This window comes from Leucoraja erinacea, chromosome 9 (genome assembly GCF_028641065.1).
Source record: "Leucoraja erinacea ecotype New England chromosome 9, Leri_hhj_1, whole genome shotgun sequence".
Classification (NCBI taxonomy): domain Eukaryota; kingdom Metazoa; phylum Chordata; class Chondrichthyes; order Rajiformes; family Rajidae; genus Leucoraja; species Leucoraja erinaceus.
The window spans coordinates 43,962,332-43,985,059 of record NC_073385.1 but is presented as its reverse complement, the minus strand read 5'-3'; the positions used below and the strand labels follow the sequence as shown (position 1 = coordinate 43,985,059).

Below are 22,728 nucleotides of genomic sequence, written 5' to 3'. Positions count from 1 at the left end.
GGAGTAACTCAGCCAGGCATTATCTCTGGAGAGCATGGATAAATGATATTTCAGGTCAGGACCCTTCTTAAGAAGCCTGAAGGATCCCAACCTGAAATATCGCCTATTCATGACTTCCACAAATGCTACCTAACTACTGAGTTACTCCAACACTTGTTTTATATTTTTGTGTAAGGTCTGAGCTTGTGATGTTGCTGCAAGGACATTTTTCATTGTATCTGTATGTCACCATACTTGTCCATCTGCCAATAAACTCGACATGAATTCTCCAATTTTCTTTATATAATTTGGCATCACATAAAGTTTTTTGACTGCCTGTCCATTTTGGTTTAATATTGCATCTAACAAGGCCTCTTACCTTCCATTTGCTATTTCATAAAGATAGCGCTGTCAACCATTCCTTCCTTCATCCAGTATTTCAATGTTCCACAACTGTTGTGCCAACAATATTTATCCAACTTCACCTAACAACTGTGCAGCCTTTCTCAATTACAGTGCTTTTCTCAAGCCCATTAACTCTCCTCTGTGGATTCACCTCAACAGTTCCCCTATGATTTTATCACCACTTTATGATCACCTCTTAAGTTTACATCGCTCCAAGGAATAAAGTCCTAACCTACCAAAACTCTCCCTATAACTCAGTTCCTTGAGTCCTGCCAACATTCTCGTTAATCTTCTTTGCACTTTTTCAAATTGAATGGTGTCATTCCTGTAGCAGGGTAATCGACTGCTCACCATACTCTAATGGCACCATCACCAATGTATTGTACGACTGCAACATAACGACCTAACTCCTCTACTCAATGCCATGACTAATGAATCCCAGCATGCCCAATGTCTTCTTCATCCTCATGTCTACCTGTGACACCAAATTCATGGTGATGCAACCAGTTTTACCTGAATTACCAAAGAGTTGTAACACTATAGAAAGAAAAGCTGCACTGTGGTTATTTTTCTCTTTGCGCTACCTGTTTGCTTCTTAAGTGACTGGCTGGAGTGTACTCGTGTATGGTACTATTTGACTGGATAGCATGCAAAACAAAGTTTTATCTCGGTATATGTGTTAAGAATAAACCAATGTAGTTGTACTACCTGATCAGTCTAAAGAAGGGTATCGACCCGAAACATCACCCATTCCAGAGATGCTGCCTCACCTGCTGAGTTACTCCAGCATTTTGTGCTTACCTTATACTACCTGGTCCCTCTGTTCTACAACACTCCCTTCGGCTCAGGGGCGGAAAACCCGGGGGGGCCAGAGGGGACATGTCCCCCCCCCCCCCCCCCCCCCCCCCCCCCCCCATGTTTTGAGAGGTGGGGGACATCCCCCCCCAAGTTTTTGTGATCCCGATTTAAAAATCTCCGCTTTCCGCGAGGCAGTGGGGGTGGATCTGCTGATCAAGGGCGCGATGATTGGAGAAGGGAGGAGTGGGGGGGAGGGACTGAGGATAGAGCGCGGCGATTGCAGGAGGGAGACGTGGCACAGACCTGCGCCTCATCCGCAGTCAGGATCGATCCCAGCCGGGTCTCCGGCGCTGTTCCGAGTGCACCCCCCACCCCCCCACACGGGCCAGAGAGGTTGGCAGTCAGACTCTGCCTGGCCCGCTAGGTTAACCTCCCTGGACTTGCGGGAAATATGGTCAGTGTGGAGAAGCAACGCTCGTATCCCGTCAGTCCAGACAGGGCTGTAGTTAACCCGGTGAGACAGGCAGAGTTGAGATTGAGCCTCCGAAGCTTCGCGCGTGTGTGTGTGTGAGTGTGCGCATGCGCGCGCGGCCGCCAAATAATTGTGTCCCCCGTCCCCTCCATGTTTTCATAACGAGTTCCGTTCTTGCTTCGGCTTTACCATTCACTATGAAAGTCTTACCTTAGTTTGACTTCCCAAAATGCAACACCTCACACTTATATGAATTGAATGTAATTTGTCATTTCTTGGCCCACTTAAGATCCAGCTGTAATTTTTGACAACCTTCTTCACTGCCTATAATACCTCCTATTTTTGTGCCATCTACAAACTTAATAGCCATGCCTTGTACATTCTCATCCAATTTTTTTTCAGTATATGATGAACAAGATTGCGACGTAGAGATACCTTTAATCATCTATGTTTCCTAACTTTTCACGGTTCTAATGAGATGCTACAGGGCGGAAATGTTAACTGTTTTTCTTGCGACAGAATCATGCAAACATTTCAACATTTGAAAACAATGCTCATGATTGCAAGTGGAACGGAACCAGGCATTGCATTAAGCAATCTGATGGGTGTAGGAGATTTTAAGTCAAGCAAATTATTTTCCCTGCTGTGTACTATAATCACCTTGGAATCCTTAGCTGTGAAGACATTTTCAGATAGTATCTTTGTCTTTAATCACAATTCAATTAGAAGATAATTGTATTGAAAGTTACAGATTTGAAGACAATCACAGTATAACAAATGCAGACTTACCACCCAACACTTTAGATTGGCAATTAATGAACTCTGGCTTCCTGTCTGAAAGATATCGCTGAGAAATATTGTGAAGGATTTGAAAGAATGTACATTTCTCGGAGGCCGTGCTTGCAACCCACTGGTCAAAGGCGTTTTCAAACACAAGATCGAATTCCGCACAATCCTGAAAGAAAATAGATAAGAAATTGACTGTGTTGAAACAATGCCAATGCACAAAGTGAACCAACAATGCTCTATACATGCACAGTCTGAAATGAAGAACAACTTTCATCTGATTAGTTTGTAACATGCAAGGATTGCTAATGTCACTCCTGCACAAGCAGCCCCTGTGGAACAATAATCTTTATAATTTTTACTGATTTAAACATTTGATCAATAGATTAGCAATAGGAAGAGATTGTCAGGCCTTCTCTAAGGAACCACAATGAAGATTTATCTGAAATGCAAGTTCACTGAACTGAGGACGTATTATCGGCTTGGTGAGAAAAGTGATTGGACAGTAGAAGACAGACTATAAAGGGAAAATGGACAAGTCTTCAAATTAGAAATCATGGACCATGGGGATATCATTGTTGAGCCCAAGTCTATTCACTACAGGTCAGGATTCAGGCATCATTCTGGTAAGTTTCCTCTGCACCCTTTACAAAGCTCCACATCATTCCTGTAATGCGGTGACCAGAACTGCATGCAATACTCCAAATACGATCTAACCGAACACCTATAAACCTGCATCATGACTTCCTGATTCCAATGCCCAACCCATGAAGGCAACTATACCGTATACTTTCTTTGCTATCTTTATAATCTCATAGACATGTATAAAATCATGAGGGAGGTAGATAGGGTGCACAGAGTATTTTTCCCAGCCCAGAGGAAAATCAGACTACCCTAAGAAGCCATACATTTAAGGTGAAAGGGGGATGATTAAATAGGAACCTAACGGGCAATTTCACAGGGCCTGAAATATATAGGGAAAAAGTTGACAGAGGAAGGTGTGGGGCAAGTACATATCGATGGCAAAATGGATAGAACAAGTTTAGAGGGATATAGCTCAAACACAGGCAAATAGGACAAGTCTAGATGGAGTTCATGGTCAGCATGGATGAGTTGGGCCAAAGGGTCTGTTTTCAAGCTATATGACTCTTGGACTGCAGGGATGTAAGGAGATGTAGTTTGTGAGCAGCTGAAGAGACAGGTAACCATTTCAACCAAACCAGATTAAATAATCCTCAGAGAGACATACAAAAAAAGAAAATTTGACATAGGATTCAAGGAGAGAAAAACAAAAAGTTAAAGAATATCTGTAATAGCTCGGGAGGCCATAAGACCTTCACATCAATGCTAGCTCCTTGAAAGAAAATTGCAAGTTGTCATTTTATTGCACTAAAATTTTCCCCAGAGTTCTGCAGTATCTCATTCTTAATAAGGAATGAGATTGCACACTCCTAACATTTAATTTTTCACTGAGGCCTTCAGAGTACAGCAAAATCTAGATAATTTTCAATTATCTGTATAACTCAGAGAAACATAGAAAGACAAACATTTCTAGGTTAGGTGTCTGTAACTAGGTACTGTAAACAGAGGCTTAAAATGATTAGATAACTTTGATAGTAAAAATAAAAAGACACATTAATCTGTTGGAAGCAAAAGATATTTAAAAATACTAAATAAATATACTAAATATAATATAAAAATACTAAATACACAAGTACAGACGCATTGAAGTTCAATACAGATTTAGGAAGCCAAATATACATTGTTACATCATGTACAAAAAGAATCCAAAAGATTAAAGGATGGTAGTTTGGTATTAAAGAAACATGAAAAACAGAACATAAATTGCTGAAAGTCATGCTGCAACAAAACAATATCTGGTCACAGTGCATAATTCCAGGGACAGCATTTCAGAAATGATGACAGATTTCCACAAAAATAAGTGTTACGAGATGCAGAGCTAATATATTTGAACAGGCCTGCGTCTTTGTCCCAACGTAAATTATGTTCAGATTTGTCAATAGAGTATTTTAATTAATAAATGATTCAGTAAAATCCAGTTTTACAATTAAGACAATTGTTTAGAATTCCATTTTAGGGGCATAATAAGCAGAGAGTGCAAGCTGATAACTGGCAGCTGCAGTGCACACAGAGTTCAGTTGAAGAATATATACAAGATTGAAGCTGAGAGATGGTTGGCCACTGGGGGAAATCAAGGAACATGGAACAGGACAAGAAAATAAGAATGATTTAGAGGTTCAGCCCCGATTTTGATTAGCGGAGAAGGCTCAAGAGACTTCATGACCGACTCCAACCTGCTTTATGAAATACTGCAGGCCTTGAGATGAACCAAAACCAAAGGCAACACCCGGAGATTTTGTTTTCAATGCAGTGAGAGTTCACAATCTGGAATGCATTGACTGACAGACAGATGGAGGGTGGCTCAGCTGTGGCCTTCAGAATAGAACTGGATCAGTACTTAACGAAACAAGATCTCCGAGGTTACAAGGAAAGGACATTCATTGATAATGAACAAAGACAATGATGATTGGAACATTCAACCCTCCTGTTAATTCCATGATTTTGGTTGCAATTCCATATAAAACCAGAATTTCACAGTGACATAGGCCATGGTGCCCACTATCTTCATGCCAGACCTTAGAAAGAGTTAACCATACAAGTGTCCTGCTTTCTTCTCCCAAAAATCTATGAACGCAGTGTTAGAGAATTGAAAAATATTGAACAGGCAAAGAACAATAAGAAACTGAAGAGCAATCAGCAATGAAGAGTTTATGCCACTGGAAAAGCAAGTCAGGAATGGGGAAACTTCTGGAGGCTAGAGGTAGTAGCCAGCCAAGGTTGCTGGGAAATTGAAATAATGAGTGGCGACTATGAAAGTGACAGACCATAGTGAAAAGTCATCTTATTCAATGTGGCCCAGGGATGACATGAAGGCTGTGGAGGCAATGTAAATGTATATTTTTAAGGCGGGAGATTGACATATTCTTGATTACTAAGGGTGTCAGGAGTTATGGGGAGAAGGCAGGAGAATGAGGTTGAGAGGGAAAGACAGATCAGCCATAATTGAATGGTGGAGTAGACTTGATAGGCCTAAAGGCCTAATTCTGCTCCTAGAACTTATGAACTAGTGTCTCCGGACCGCAGCTAGAGGTTGTATTTGGAACAACATTAGGGAACAAATGTGATTCCAGTACAGAGCTTGTGGAGATTTACAATGACATTTCTAAGACTGTTAGATTTGCAACAGAGGCTTTGCAGAGATTTAAGTATGATGCATAGAATTACAAAAAATGTCTCGATAATGTAAATAGCAAGGAACCATTTTCCTTTGCAGAGGAATCTAAAACCAGGAGGTAAAGACTTAAAAGAGCTGGTAGAAGGATTATAGGAATGTAGACAATAGGAATAGGAGTTTGTTGTTCAACCCTCCTGGGCTGCCCCATTGTTCAATATGATCACCCACTTTAGTACAGGTGCACAACCTTTTATCCGAAGATCCAAATAACGAAAACCTTCGAATAGCGACATTTTTTCAGTCCTTGAAAAAAGGTCCTTGAAAACGTTCACCGAGGGCGGCCCGCAGAGGTGACAGCGGAACCTCCGGTCGGTTCTCGAAGAAAGGGGAACTAAAGCCCCATTCATAAAAGAGAAGGTGAAGGTATATTGCGCGGGAGGGTTAATAATTGACAATCTGCTGCTGCCTGCCCGCTGAGGTTAAAAAGTTCCCACGGTAGACTCACGATACACAGTGTATCGTGAGTCTTGCGTGGGAACTTTTTTAACTCAGCGGGCTGGCAGCAGCAAATTGTCGCTCCCTTCAGTTTCACCCCACCTACACCCCTCTACTTCCCGGCCATGTGTGTGACCCCTTCCCTCCCCTCTCCAGCTCCCCGCTCATTGCACCCGCGCGGGGGCTTTGCACTGTCTTCACGTCGGAGCTAGTGCCAATCACCGGAGATGTCAGGACCAACGGGACACCGGCCCCCAGGCCCACTGCAAGCACGGAGAACCCAGAGACCCACAGCCAGCCCCGTTCCAATTCCAGAGGAACACGCTCCCCGCTGTCCCCGTAGGGACAGAAGCTGATGGCTCGGGCTGTGACGTCTCCGGCCACCCCCCTGTACAGGAGCTGAGACTGGGAACTGTGGGGATGTTTGCAGTTGCAGAGGGAGGGGGCAAGGGCGGTACAGTTCCCAGTCTCAGCTCCATTCCAGAGGGGTGACCGGAGACGTCAGGACCAACGGGACACCGACTGCAAGCACGGAGATCCCAGAGACTCACAGCCAGCAGCAACTCTAGCCCAGCCCCGCTCCAACTCCAGAGGAACCCGGGTTGCGGATGAGGGGCCGCAGCTCGGGCTGTGGGTGAACTGCCACTTGTCGCCGTAGCGGCCCATCGGGGAGCGGATTCCTCTGGAGTTGGAGGGACAGGAAGACACAGCGGCTTTTGAGAATGGTGGGCAATCACTTCCAAAGTTCTGCCCACACAGTCAGTACACCTCTCCTACACTTGTCTCCCGCACTAAGATCATCTCGCAGAGAAGGATCCCAGCCTAACCCTCCCTATTCTCTCCTGTTCTGCAAGAAAAACCTACATTGAAGACTCAAACTCGCGATCGAGTAACTGCCGGGATCGAGGCGCAAACTCGCGACCTTACGGATACGAGCCGAGCACTCTACCACTGAGCCAGCCGTTAAAATCTACGCTAAAATCTTCCATTCCGAAAACCGAAAAATTCTGAATTACGAAAAGTGTCTGGTCCCAAGGCTTTCGGATAAAAGGTTGTGCACCTGTACTTTGTTCTTGTGTTCTCCATATATCAGTTTTGCATTAAAAAAATATATACCCATCTCCTCCTTGAATAGATTGAACAACTTGGCTTCCACAGAGAATTCCACAGCTTCATCACACTCTTGGTGACAATTTTTTTTCTGATCTCAGTACTAAATGGTACACCCTTTACCCTGAGGTTGTGATCCAGGGCTCTGGGACCAACTATTCGAGCCTTTGTAGGCATTGAGTCAGGAAGCTATGATGCAGCTTTATAGGACTTTGGTTAGGCTACATTTGGAGCATTGCATGCAGTCCTGGTCACCCAATACAGGAATGAATGAATGGATGAATGAATACGTTTATTGTCATTGCACAATACTGTGCAACGAAATTCCATTACATCTCCTCCGGTTATAAAAAAATAAATAAAAAATACAAACACGACAACCATTGACACATATGTACACTTATTAGTAAAATAATAAATAAGTATTTAAAACGAATTAAAAAGAATTTGGCGACATTTCTTGGAATTACATTTTGCTTCCCCAGTGTTCTCTGTTGGAATTAAGCTCTTTTATCGCACATGGGTAGAAACTATTTTTTAGTCTACCAGTGCGAGCCTTCAGAGACCTGAATCGCCTCCCAGAGGGTAGCAGAGTGAAAAGGTGGTTGGCAGGGTGGGATGTGTCCTGCTTGATGTTTGTGGCCTGGCGTAAGCATCGGGCCCTACATATATATATTATCCAAGGAGGGCAGTTGGGCGTTTGTAATGCTCTGTGCAGTTTTTATAATTCCCTGCAGCGCCCTCCTCTCAGCCGCAGTACAGCTAGCAAACCACACCAGGATTCCATAGGAGAGGATACTTTCCACGACGCATCGGTAGAAGGACAGCAGCAGCGGCTGTGAGACGTTTGCTCTCCGCAGAGACCCCAGGAAATACAGCCACTGATGTGACTTCTTCACGGGAGTGACGGTGTTAATTTGCCATTTGAGGTCCTGGGAGATGTTTATTCCCAGGAACTTAAAGCCAGTGACTCTCTCCACCATGTCTCCTTTGATGTATAAGGGAGCAGGTTCCTCTCTCCTCTTCCTCCTGAAGTCAACGACCAGTTCTTTTGTCTTTGATGGGTTGAGTACCAGGTTGTTTTTGGTACACCAGACAGTCAGTTTTTGGACTTCATCCCTGTAGGCAGACTCGTCGTTGTTGTTTATCAGTCCCACCACAGTCGTGTCGTCCACAAACTTGATGATCCTGTTTGTACTGTGTGTTGGTATACAGTCATAAGTGTATATTGTATACAAGATGGGACTCAGCGCACAACCTTGTGGCGCTCCTGTGCTGAGCGTCAGGACTGGGGAGTAATTGGACCCCATCCTGACAGTCTGTGGGCGGTCTGATATAAAGTCCTTAATCCATCCGCATGTGTTTGCATTAACACCCAGATCAGACAGTTTGTCCACCATTCTGCTGCGGATGATGGTATTAAATGCAGAACTAAAATCTACAAATGCCATCCTCACATATGAGCCAGGACGCTCCAGATGTGTCAGTGCAGAATGTAGAGCTATGTTGATGGCATCCTCCGTTGACCTATTAGCTCTATATGCAAACTGATGCTGATCCAGGGTGGATGGGAGTGAGGACTTAATGTGGGCCAGGACCAGCCCTTCAAAGCACTTCATCACCGTTGAAGTGAGAGCAACAGGTCTATAGTCATTCAAGCTGGTAATGGATGTTTTTTTGGGTACAGGCACGATGGTAGCAGTCTTAAAGCATTTAGGAACAGTGCACGTTGACAGAGAGAGGTTAAAGATGTCGCTAAAAACCTCCGCTAACTGGTTTGCACAGTCCCGCAATACTCTCCCTGGGATGCCATCTGGGCCAGCAGCCTTCCTGGGGTTGACCCTGCGGAGTGCTCTTCTGACGTCCTCCGTACTCACAGTGAGTGCCAGGTCGTCAGTGCTGGGTGCGGCTGCAGGTACAAGCTCCGCCTCATTCAGCTCAAAACGGGCGAAAAAGTGGTTGAGCTCCTCAGCTAGCGAGTTGTTACTGCTGCTGATGATCGGCCCCCCCTTGCCCTTGTAGTTTGTGAGTTGCTGAATGCCCTGCCAGACACGCCGAGGGTCCCTCTCGTTAAAATACTCCTCTAACCTTCTTCCATAGGTTGTCTTTGCCTCCTTAATGGCTCTCTTTAGTTTAGATCTGGCAGTGCTGTACAATTCATCACTGCCAGATCTAAAGGCTGAGTTGCGTTCCCTCAGCAGTTTCCTGACATCCCTGGTCATCCATGGCTTGTTGTTTGGATAGCACCTGACCTCCCTGTCGACAGTGACGTTGTTGATACAGTTCTGTATATAGAACATGACTGCGGATGTATATTCATGTATGTCCTGGTTTGCAAACAGGTCCCAATCGGTGCGCTCAAAACAGTCCTGAAGTTGGGCGGCAGCGCCCTCGGGCCAAGTCTTTATGTTTCTCACACTGGGCTTGGTTCTCATAATGAGAGGTCTGTATGCCGGGGTGAGAAAGAGTGATAGATGGTCAGACTGGCCGAGGTGAGGGAGAGAGGAGGCTTTGTATCCATCTCTAATGTTGCTGTACACGTGATCCAGTGTATTTTGACCTCTCGTCGGACACGTGACATGCTGGTGGAATTTAGGGAGGACAGTTTTTAGATTAGCCTGGTTGAAATCTCCAGCCACGATGAAAATCCCATCAGGGTGCGCAGTCTGTAGTTTGTTGATTGATGCTAGCAGGGTGTTCAGTGCTAGCTTGACGTTGGCACTTGGTGGAATATAAACAGCCAGAATAACGACAGCTGTGAACTCCCGCGGCAGGTAGAAGGGTCGACATTTCAATGTAATAAACTCCATGTCTGGTGAACAATGTCTCACGACAACGTTTACATTTGTACACCATGTGTCATAGGAGTAAATACATAGCCCCCCTCCTCTGCTCCTGTCGGCCCAGTGTGCTGTGCGACCTACCAGACTGATGGCCTCGCCCGGGATCCCAGCGTGAAGCCAGGTCTCAGTTACCACCATAATCGAGCAGGTTTGCACAGTTGTGTTTTCTTCATTGATCAGCTCCAGCTCGTCCATCTTGTTGCTGAGCGATCGGGCGTTCGTCAAAAAGATGCTGGGTAGCGCTGGTCTGTAGGTCTGAATGATGTGGAGGTCTGGAAAGGCCGTAGAGGATATTTACCAGAATGATGTCTGGTTTAGAAGGTATCAGCTAGAAGAAGAATTGTTTTCTCTGGACCAATCCAGAGGTTGTGGGGAGGCATGATAGAAGCATACCAGATTATGAGCGGCATGGACAGACTCGGAACCTTTTTCCCAGGATGGAAATATCAAATTCTAGAGCACATAGGTTTAAGATTTTTAACTAGAGGGTAGTGAATCAGTGCAATTTGTTGCCATCGATGGCTGCGAGGCCAGAGTTTTGAGAATGTTTAAAGCGGAGATTGATAGGTTCCTGATTAGCAAGGGTGTCAAAGTTTAAGGGGAGAAGGAGAGAGAATGGGGTTGGGAGGGAGAGATAGAACAGCCATGATTGAATGACAGACCAAATGTGATGGGACAAATGGCCTAATTCTGCTCCTATGTCTTATGAATTATGAACTTATAAGGCAAGTGGGACAAAGTTTAAGGGATATATGTGGGGTAAGTTTATTTTTATACAGACGGTGGGGAGTACCTGCAATATGTTTCTGGGGGTGTTGGTGGTGGCAGATACAATAATAGCATTTGAGAGACTTTTGGATAGGCACATGGGATGCAGGGAATGGAGAGGTACGCATTAGATGCAGGTAGACAAGAGTTGGTCTTTGCAAGATGTTCAGCACAGACTTTGTAATAATAATAATAATAATAATAATATTTATTTATATAGCACTTTTCAACAAAACCAGTATTTGAACCAAAGTGCTTTACAAAGATTGATTAAATTAATTGAACAGATCAATGCAATAAATCCATACAAATCAAAAAAAGAGAAAAAAGAGAAAAAGAAAAAAGACACAGAAACAGTACACTATAGAAATCAACATGAAACGTCCCCCCACAGCAGAATTCACTGTGAGGGAAGGCACCAAAAATATCCAGTTCTCCCCCTCATAGTCCACCCGAGGTCGGGGCCTATATCTGGCCTCCTCAGCCAGCCCGGTATCTTCAGGCCCTCCTGCCGTGAAGCTGGACCATCGGCGTCGGTGAACGTCCATCAGCGGCCAGGACTGAAGCGGCCGCTTCCCCCCCGAAGACTGCAACGACCAAAGTTCACAGGCCGCGCCGACCGAACCCCCGACACTGGCGATCTCGGATCCCAGGCTCCGCGGTGCTGTCGACGGTCACAGTGCCCCGGAGATTACCGCAAGGCGACCCGGTAAGGCATCGCACGCTCCTTGTAGATGTCCCAGCATCTACACCGCCGTCGAAGCTGCAGTCCCCGCAGGAAACGCCGCTCCAGCGCTGCTCCAGTTTGACTAGGCCGCACAGAGAGGACGAAGATGCGGTTCGGAGAAAAACCGCATCTCCGACCAGGTAGAACTGGGGTTAAAATAGTTTCCCCCTTCCCCTCCCCCACCCACCACATAAAAGAAGTCCTCCAATAAACATTTCATACGAACAGGACTAAAAATAAAAAAGGGTGAAAGGACGGACAGCAGGAGGAGCGGCCATACACAACGGCGCATCACCCCCGCTGTCCGCCATCTTGAATAGATTTGTAAGCAAAGGGCCTGATCCTGTGCTGTACTGTATTAATGAATTATGCTTGGGTATACAGGGCATCATTTCCAAAGTCGGAGATGATGCAAAATTTCAGTCTTCTTGGTACTGTGCGCAACTGAATGTTACTGTATTGAGGGAAAATGCTTGCATCCTGCTAATCCCTGCATCCAAACTTGATCACAGCTATGATTTTGAGCAAAATGGTGTAGGCGAAAGCCAGAATAAGCAGAAGTATACATTCAATTCATTAATAGTAGTTTGGTGCAGATTGAGGATTCTGACGATCACTTTGCTGACCATTGGAAAGAGGTTATAAAGTCATGTGATCGTTACAACTATCCATTTTGCTTTATGAAATGTAGAATGTTGGCTAACCTGTTTGATATAAATTATAATTCAATGTTATATATCACGTAAAAGCACTGATGTTACTGGTATAAACATCTTCCATACCACAAAATGTTGCATTCAATTGTTTCTTAGTGTTATGTGCAACTAAACTCCAGCACCAAAAATGGGAAGAACATTAAGGGGATAGGGGTGTTCTTTGCTTAGCATGGTAAAACATAATGGCTCCTTTAAGTCTAGATAATAGGCCAACACATTCAATTCCAGTTGTGGAATATGAATATTGATTCAGACTCCAGACAAACCAATTATAATAAAATGAAGTGATATATTTTGAAATTTCCCCATGGTGAATTATAAAAAGTACGTCAAACATTACATGAAACTTGTATGCCAAAAAATGGCATTCTAGTATTGCTTCTCTCGACTCACCCTGTTGGGGTCTATGCCATTCACTTGTCGAAGTTGCTCGAGCATCCACTGTGATCTTCGCACAAAGGATGTCGTACCTTCAAATTGCTTCACCTTGGTAATGGAAACCAATGCGGGCTTCTTGTTGGTCACTGCGAAAATAAAATACTGGTTACTCAATATTCTGACAGCAATGCCAAAAGCCTGCAGATCACGTGCCCATTTCATTAGGTGGCAAATTGATTGATGGTAGTAATACATATCATTTAAATAATTTTCAAGAACACGCAAATACAGGTGCACAACCTTTTATCCGAAGATCCAAATAACGAAAAGCTCCGAATAGCGAACATTTTTTCAGTCCTTGAAGAAAGGTCCTTGAAGACGTTTACCGAGGGCGGCCCGCAGAGGTGACAGCGGAACCTCCAGTCGGTCCTCGAAGAAAGGGGAACTAAATCCCCATTCATAAAAGAGGTGAGGGTATATTGCGCGGGAGGGTTAATAATTGACAATCTGCTGCTGCCTGCCCGCTGAGTTAAAAAGTTCCCACGGTAGACTCACGATACACAGTGTATCGTGAGTCTTGCGTGGGAACGTTTTAACTCAGCTGGCAGGCAGCAGCAGATTGTCGCTCCCTTCAGTTTCACCCCACCTACACCCCTCTGCTTCCCGGCCATGTGTGTGACCCCTTCCCTCCCCTCTCCAGTTCCCCGCCCATTGCACCGGCGCGGGGGCTTTGCACTGTCTTCACGTCGGCGATGCCAGCATACAATGCCAGTCACCGGAGACGTCAGGACCAATGGGACACCGACCCCCAGGCACACCGCAAGCACGGAGATCCCAGACACCCACAGCCAGCAGCAGCCCAGCCCAGCCCCGCTCCAACTACAGAGGAACACGCTTCCCGTAGGGACAGAAGCTGATGGTGTGCAAGGTACGTCTTGTTCTTGGGGTTGCAGATGAGGGGGCGCAGCTCTGGCTGTGACGTCTCTGGCCACCCCCCTGTACAGGAGCTGAGACTGGGAACTGTACCACCCTTGCCCCCTCCCTCTGCAACTGCAAACAACCCCACTCTCCTGCTCACCTGAAAGGGCGGTACAGTTCCCAGTCTCAGCTCCTGTACAGGGGGGTGGCCGGAGACGCCAGGACCACCAGAAGCCGCTCCCCGATGGGCCGCTACGGCGACAAGTGGCAGTTCGCCCACAGCCCGAGCTGCGCCCCCTCATCGGGACACCGACCCCCAGGCCCATTGCAAGCACGGAGATCCCAGATCAGCAACTCCAGCCCAGCCCCGCTCCAACTCCAGAGGAACACGTATGGGCAGAAGCTGATGGTGTGCAAGGTACGTCTTGTTCTTGGGATGGCGCAGCTCGGGCTGTGGGCGAACTGCCACTTGTCGCCGTAGCGGCCCATCGGGGAGCGGATTCCTCTGGAGTTGGAGGGACAGGGAGACACAGCGGCTTTTGAGAATGGTGGGCAATCACTTTCAAAGTTCTGCCCACACAGTCAGTACACCTCTCCTATACTTGTCTCCCGCACTATCTCGCAGAGAATGATCCCAGCCTAACCCTCCCTATTCTCTCCTATTCTGCTAGAAAAAACTACATTGAAGACTCAAACTCGCGATCGAGTAACTGCCGGGATCGAGGCGCAAATTCGCGACCTTGCGGATATGAGCCGAGCACTCTACCACTGAGCCAGCCGTTAAAATCTACGCTAAAAATCTTCCACTCCGAAAGCCGAAAAATTCCGAATTACGAAAAGTGTCTGGTCCCAAGGCTTTCGGATAAAAGATTGTGCACCTGTAATGTCTTTATCATCTCCAATGCATCATGGTCCATAGGAGATGCACAAAGAACTTGGCAATATTTCCGCTTAGTAGGATTAACAGTCAGAAATCCCACATTTCTCAACTTGTATTGAAGTGTGCTTTACCGTCAAAACATAGGCCAGCCTGCCTCAATATAACTGGTCTGCACATTGTCATTATGTTCCAATCTCATACATCACCAGGTTGGAACATGGCCTCCTTTCCTTTTCCTGTACAGAGTAAATGTTCACAACATGCTGAAATCACTTTGTCAAACTTTTTTACTCAAATTTCTAATGCTCAATAACAAAGGTTAGAACATGCCACAATGAAAATACGTTTCTTCAGTTCGACATGACAAAGACTTGGTTCACTCCGAAACCCCTCCAGCAGCAAATACAATGCTGCGTTCTCTCCCTTATGAATGTCGACGAAAAATCTCACACAACATAACGTTTACCTCAATCACCCCCTCCTGATCTCTATAGCCTACTGAGACTTGATCTTTTTCCAAATTTCTTTTAAATTCCTTGGTATTCTCACCATATCCTTCAAGGAGTTAAGAGGGTTTAATTTGTCATACCACCGGGAACAGAGCAATAACATTATTATTTGTTTCAGCTTTATTAGCTGCCATTTTGAGGTAGTGCTTCCTGAAGATCTCTACCTGTGATAGGCTGCGCAATGTCCAGTATTTTCTGTAGCCTCCTTAGCTTTTGGTCTTTCATGTTACAAAGCCAGGCTGTGGCACAACCACTGTATGCTCTCCACCAAGCTCTCCAATGTATAACTATAGAAGTTGAATACATTATTTGGTGACATGCCTTGGGATAAGCCCAACAGCAAGTACTCTTTGCACCTCCACTATAAAGATGAATTACATTCAATTCTATGACTTCACCTACCAATGATCTGAAAATAGGATTCCTAAACTGGGTCATCTTTGGTTAGTTTATTCTAATCACACTTACTGGTCTTTAGCATTTATCATAAAGTAGGAGACAACTATTTGGCCCGTTAAGTCCATGCTTGGTATCAGAGCAACTGCAATAATGCCTTTATCCCACTTTTCAGACTGTTATTTATTAATTACAGCTCTGCCTTCAACTCTATAATCCCATATAAACACATTTCCAAATTAGGGGTCAGCACCCTCTGCCATGAGAACCTTTACTTTCTGATCCATAGACCACAATCAATGTGGATAAAGGGCAACGCCTTCTCCACAATAATTCTCACACTGGTGCCTTACAAGGATGTGTTCTTAGTCCCTTACTATACTCCCTTTACAGTCATGATCTGTCGTATACTAACCACATGGAAGTAACAGCCAAGGCGGCACACTAATGCCTCTATTTCCTCTGGAGACTGAGAAGATTTGACACGTCTCTAAAGACTATTAGACTTCCACTGATGCATCATAGAAAGCACCGTTGGGTTGCATTACAGTTTGGTTTGGGAAAAGCTCTGTCCAAGAATTTACAGAGTCGTCGATGTAGCCCAGTCCATCACACAGACCAGACTCCCCCACCAATGACACCATCTATATTTCACACTGCCTCCAGAAAGCAGCCAACATAATCAAAGAACTTTCCCACCCGCTCATTCCTTCTTCACCCCACTCCGATAGGGCAGAAGATACAGAAATTCCACACCAGACTCGGGGAACGGCTTCTTCCCCTCTGTTATTTGGCTTCTCGAACAGTCTTTCAATAAGCTATTTTTTTCCGATCCAAAGAATCTCTTCTTCCTCTCTGAAATCACATTTTTTCTCTGGAACTGTTGCGTAACAACACAGACAACTATATTCTACACCCTTTGCTCTACCTATTATACTTGAGTTTAACTTTAACTTGTCCTAAGTTGCGATCTAAGTTGCGTTCACAAAGCTACATGAGGAATAATGAGGAACATTAATAATGAGGAATATTATTTTGACTCATGGTTTGTTTGAGAGACCTCCATTACGTATCAACTCACATTACATGACAGCCCAAAAAGCTCCACAAAATATTGCACCTAGGCATTTTTTGTACTCAAGAGGAAATTAGCGAGACTAAAGGGCCTGTCCCACTTTCCCGAGTTATTCACAAATTCTCCGGAGTCATTCACGAATTCTCCCGAGTTTTCAAACACGCAGAATGTTCGTAACGAGTCCGTAGGAGTCCGTGGATATATTGTAGCGGCTTGTTATGCCATCTGTAGGTACTCGGGGCATCACGTAAGTCGGGACGTTTTTTCCAGCCTGATGAAAAATGTCCACGAGTAAAAAAATAGCCCCGAGTACCTACGGCCGTAGAATAAACCATAGAAACTAAAGAAAATTCAAATTTGGTTAAAATAAATTATATCAATGAAATAACATCATTATACAACAGTTGCAATGCAATTAGGAAGAAAAACGGATTTCCAAACACCATAGGAGGCAAATTTTTAAATATATTATGAAGGGAAATTACTATGCCAGATATTTTTAGACAGAGCTGTAATTAAATAATTGGGAGCTCCCAGTAGTCAAATGGCCTTGTTACATTTTGACAGCATTGGAAATGTCAGAACCAGAATTAAATAATCAGAATTTAAGAATCAAAAAATTACTGCACAAGAGATCACCGTGCCACAAAGCATGAAATGCAGTGAACTGCACAGATGAAAATAATAGTCTTTATGAGAACATAATCCTGGAAAAGGGGCAGAGAACTCTGAGGTGCGTGCTTAGTTCATTGAAAGTGGCAGAGTAGGTTGAGAATTTGGTTTAAAAAAAAGCTTCTGGGATGCTGGGCTTTAATAGTATACGAGTATGAAAATCATAATAAACACAGGGTGGGTGGGCCACAGCTAGAGTATCAACTCAAGTTATGAGCATCACACTTTAGGAAATATGAAAAGGGTGCAGATATTGGAATGGTTCCAGGGATACTCACCAATGATCTCAGTCTTATTGAAAATGAGCAGTGCAACACAGGAACACCATGACTGAATGACCATGACAATAATTGTGTGCCTGTGCCTGCACATGTGTACATGCACACGGTCTAAATCCCTCTACTTAATGATTGCTCTTGTGTTTGTCTAAATGCTGCTTACAAGTTGCTGTCGTTAAATGTTTATAAAAATCCTTTCCTGCTAGTCTACTTATATATACCATGTCACCACAAAGTTCCTTTTGAACACTCTACTTTTTATAAACTTAATGCAGTGCTGATAGTTACTCCCATTCCAACTTAATTTTGCAAAATTTAATCAGGCAATGCTCCTTCACTTATTGGACCCGATCTAGAAGGAGGGTGGATGCATTTTCGTACTTTTACGCATATGCTTGATTTTAGTCTGATAAACATACATAGTGAAAATCACACCTGTTCCTTTAAGACGATTTATAAATCTTCTCTTCTACCATTCTGCAATAATTAGTAAGCAAAGCTCATCATGATTTGGTACAATTTCCAGTGCAATTTCATCTCAACTCAGATGCACATGATTTTAACACAGCTCTATTCTTACGATGTGATGGAACGATAAGATTTTGGAAAACCTATTTCATTTATTTTTGCCTCAGTCGTTCCATTTAGTTTCTTTGGAGTTATAGTCATATAACACCAAAACAGACCCTTCAGACCACGCCCATCATATCCATGAATAATTTATCCAATTTACAAGCATTTCGAGGGATACGAGACAAACGCAGGCTGGTAGGAATCGTGTAGATGGGGCATCTCGGTCGGCATGAGCAAGATGGGCTGACGGGCCTGTTTCCATGCTGTATCAGTTTATGACACTTGGTTTATCATCTCCAATGTCTTGGCTATCAAGTGCTCATCAAGAAACATTTAATCTCATCAAATCCTTTCTTCCCTTTGCTACAACCCCTCTATGACCTCCACTTAACCACAACCCAGGCCCCCTGTTTATTGACAACTGCATAGGAGAATAATGTTAGTTTCAAAATGCTCAATTTTTAGTAGAAAATGGCACCAATACAATGTAAGCCTTTCCTTACAATTAAAGTCTGACCTTATATACTACCCTGAATCTATATGATGTGCTATTTATTGAACACATCAATTTAGTGCTGCATATTCTTTGAGGCATCTCATTAACAGTAAATTTCAAGCTCAATTTGTTCAACATGCTTTAGGCTTTAAAAATAGAAGTATGCTCTTCAAACTCCATGAATTAATGATGCCGAACAGCGAAAAAAAGAGCGAAGTACCTCCAGTGTTGTAATTCGTACAACAGAAGCTCAGGGAATTTAATTTAAAAAATCTATTTCCAGTTGGCACTTTTTCCATTCTCATTTGGTACAACAGAGTGCACATTTACTGCAGTACTGTGCAAATTGGGAATACAAAGACAATGGTATTGAGTGGAATATTGGTCTGTGGAACATAAAATGTGTGCGCATGTCAAATCTATGAGTAAACCGTTTCATAACATTTAACCAAACATTTTCTATCTCAGATGCATGAAAACATTAACAGCTAAATGGCATCCAAGGGATTTTGACAAGTAGTAACTTTGGAGCGTTTATTCTTGCTTGTTAAAAGGAATTATCTTCCTCTTACTATGAGTGAGATTAATGCAACAAAAGCTGTAAATGCGTGATTCACTTTTTGTTCAAAATGTTTCTAAACATCCACAGCCGTTTTACGGTGTTTTCCCAAAAGTTAGAAAGAAGTATTGGCAGAAGAGAAGGAAAATAATTCTGCCAGACACATAGTTTATTGGGACAGTCATTTACTGTTGCAAACATTTCCTTTTTGTGAGTACAAATAGGAACAGAGATTCCCTTTCGTCACTAGGCCCTGGGATAGTTGTAAAGAAAAGATATGGAATGATATGAAAACTTAATTAGCATGGGGTTAAAAATAACTGATAGTGGCTGACTGGAAGCAGATTTCCCTTATCCAAGCAAGTGCTGTCATACTTCCTTATCTCCATTTTTGCAAGGTAATCTTATCGATTTTGTCTGCTATCAGCTTGTGATATAATTAACCACTAACTACATCATCTGCTTCCAACACTATCTTCTGCCACAAACTGTCTCTATGACCTTAATTTCTGTCCTTTTTCTCCTGAACTCTGATTTTGCTGGAAGTATACTTTTGGGGAATTAGTTTATGCTGTCCGGGTTGCTGCTGTGATGACAGCAGGGTTTGGTGACTGTTGACTTTGCACTTGGCCAATTTATGCAAATAACAAATAGGGGTAGAAATTACATCTATTAGGTTGATGAGATTGAAGTACAGGTGCACAACCTTTTATCCGAAAGCCTTGGGACCAGACACTTGTCGGATTTCGGACATTTTCGGATTTCAGAATGGAAGATTTTTAGCGTAGATTAGGTAGGTAGCGCGGGCGGCTTGAAAAGTCTGGAGCAGCTGCCTAATCCCCGGAGAAATTTGAGAATCATTGCATAAATGCCTAGTCACAAGGCGATTGCATGTTTGTCAAAAAAATATGGATTTAAAAATCTGGAAATGGTGGCTTGATGGTGGTGGTGTGTAATTGTTTGTCAAGGGGACCCAAAAACATCAATTCCATGTTCGTCAGAGACCTTTTCCTGATCGGCTAAGTTACTCCTGTACTTCGCGGTTTTTTGGGGCTCCATCCGAGAGTTCCTTATGCGGCGCCGGTTTAAAGCATCCGAATTCCTCTACTATCTTCATATCCCCTATTGCGCGTGCAAACTTACAAACTCCAGCTTGTACATTCTCGCGATTTGTTGTGTGGATCGGCAAAAATTATGGGTCCAGCATTGCTCCGGAATACCACTTGCACAGGCCTCCACTCTGACCCAATTAAAGACCCCTTGTAAGTGCAGAAATATTTTTTGTCCATTTCAAAGGGACCCAACATGACATGGTATCATTTTCCCACCAGTCGCGACGTCGCCGCTAAAATAGAGACTTTCCCAACTCATTCGCGGTTTCAGCACGGGGCGTTTTTTTGTGGCCGCGGCACCGCGCTGGATTTGGAGCGCCTCGCAGCCAGGGGTAGAGTTGCCGGGGTCTGCAGAGCTACAACCGGCGCCGCCCGCTGCCCCACCGTTGCCACCGAGCTGCTGCCAGAGCTTTTCCGTTTTGCACAGGTTATCACCCTCTCTCCACAGATGTTATCTGACCTGCTCAGAAATTTCAGCATTTCCGTTCAAGGTAAAATAGTGTTAGACCTTTAGAAGCTTAAAGTTTACCCCTTCACCCCCCCTTCACATAAAAATCTCCTAAACTAAACAGTGACTAACCACTCAACTTAAGCAATGATTCCCCTGATAGGGCAGAACATTTCATGTTTTAACCATCAAATTCTGTTTCCCGGTCTCCATTGATCGAGGAAAGCCGCTACAGTAGGGCCAGAATATTATTCAGCCGTGGTTGCTTTGTTTTGGGGCAGGCATTCCTAACATTCTCCAAACACGAGCTTTTTTGCTACTCCAAGCCTGATAAAAATGGATTTTCGGAGCTTTTTGGCTCTGTAGAATCAGGACGGATGAAAAGGTTGTGCAGAGAGTGTACAATACATCAGAAATGGAATCTAAACTAAACCGCAAAGTTCTACTATTAAATGGACTGACATGTATTATCAGAAGATAGACACAAAAAGATGTAGTAACTCAATGTCAGACAGCATCTTTGGAGAAAAAGAATAGGTGATATTTTGGGTCGAGGCCGTACTTCAGACTATTATCAGCTTAAGTATAATAAGCAACATTAAAAATAAATTTGACAGCTGAATATCGAAACCCAAATCAGCCTAGATCATGAGGCGATTGCATGTTAGTCAAAAAATAATGGATACAAAAATCTGGAAATCAGCTTGGCTTGATTGTAATCATATATATAATTGTTTGTCAAAATGACCCAAAACGTCACCGATCCATGTTAGCCAGAGATTTTTCCTGATCTGCTAAGTTATTCCTGTACTTTGTCGTTTTCTGGAAACTAGCATCGAGAGTTCCTTATGCCTCTATCTGAATTAAAGTTCATTCGGCAATTCCTCTACTATCTTCATATCACCTATTTTAGGGTCGTGTGCAAACTTACAAACTACACCTTGTACATTCTCATACAATTTGTTGTTATGGATGTCAAAAATTATGGGTCCAGCATTGATCTCTGAGGAATACCACTTGTCACACTCCGAGACCCAATTAAAGACCCCTTGTTGAAGTGCAGAAATATTTTTGTCCATTTCCAAAGGGACACCAACATGACATACTGTATTATCATTTTTCCCACCAGTCTGAAATGTGACATTTGTTTTTTTTGCTAAAATAGAGAATTTCAAACTCATTTGTTGTTTCACCACATGAGGTTTTTTTTGTGCAGCCAGCCACAACCTGAGTTAAATATTTCAAGTTGATGCCCTTTCAACAGATCTATCAAAAATTAAATGTGAAACAAATTAAGGTTGCAGAAACTCTGCCGACCTGGTTCATTTCCAGCTTTTTTCCGTTTTCACAACAGGTCATCAATCTGAAATGGGATTTTTTTCTCTCTCCACAGATGTTATCTGACCTGTTCAGAATTTTCAGCATTTTCATTCAAGGGAAAATAGTGTTAGACCTTTATTAGCTTACCAGAGGAGTTAACTGTATAACACAATTGAAAATCTCCTAAACCTCAGTTTGTAAGAAATAACCTCCACCACTCAACTGAAGTAATTATTAATCCCCTGATAGGGCAGCAACATTTCATGTTGTTAACCATCAAATTCTGTTTATATGCTTCAATTGATCGAGAAATGTCACCACATATATGGGCCAACAATATTATTCAGCCTAAGTTGCTTTGTATTGGTGGCACATCTAACATTCCTAATATTCTCCATTTCACATATGACATTTAGGCTGACTCATCGTTGTCACTGATCAGTCCTACTACCGTGGTGTCGTCGGCAAATTTAATGATGGCGTTGGAGCCATTCTTAGGGAAGCAGTCATGGGTGAAGAGGGAGTAGAAGAGACGGCTGAGCACACAGCCCTGTGGCACTCCGGTGTTCAGTGTTATAGTGGAGGAGGTGAGGTTGTTGACCCTAACAGACTGTGGTCTGTTGGTGAGGAAATCCAGTGTCCAATTGCAGAGGAAGATGCCAAGTCCGCTAAGTTTGGTGATCAAGCTAGCGGGGACGACAGTGTTAAAGGCGGAGCTGAAATCGACGAACAGCAACCTGATGTAGGTGTTATTGCTGT

General features: G+C 43.7%; 1 protein-coding gene across 2 annotated transcripts in view; it reads right to left on the bottom strand.

The window, feature by feature from the left end:
• The window catches only part of stxbp6 (syntaxin binding protein 6 (amisyn)), a 223,586-nt gene that overhangs the window by 57,331 nt on the left and 143,527 nt on the right, over positions 1 to 22,728 (bottom strand). For both annotated transcript variants that reach the window (XM_055640682.1, XM_055640683.1), the window contains exons 3-4: positions 12,749 to 12,879; positions 2,444 to 2,609 (exon numbers count right to left, since the gene is read on the bottom strand). In XM_055640682.1, coding sequence (XP_055496657.1) covers positions 2,444 to 2,609; positions 12,749 to 12,879 — 297 coding nt within the window. The remainder of the gene's footprint in view (positions 1 to 2,443; positions 2,610 to 12,748; positions 12,880 to 22,728) is intronic.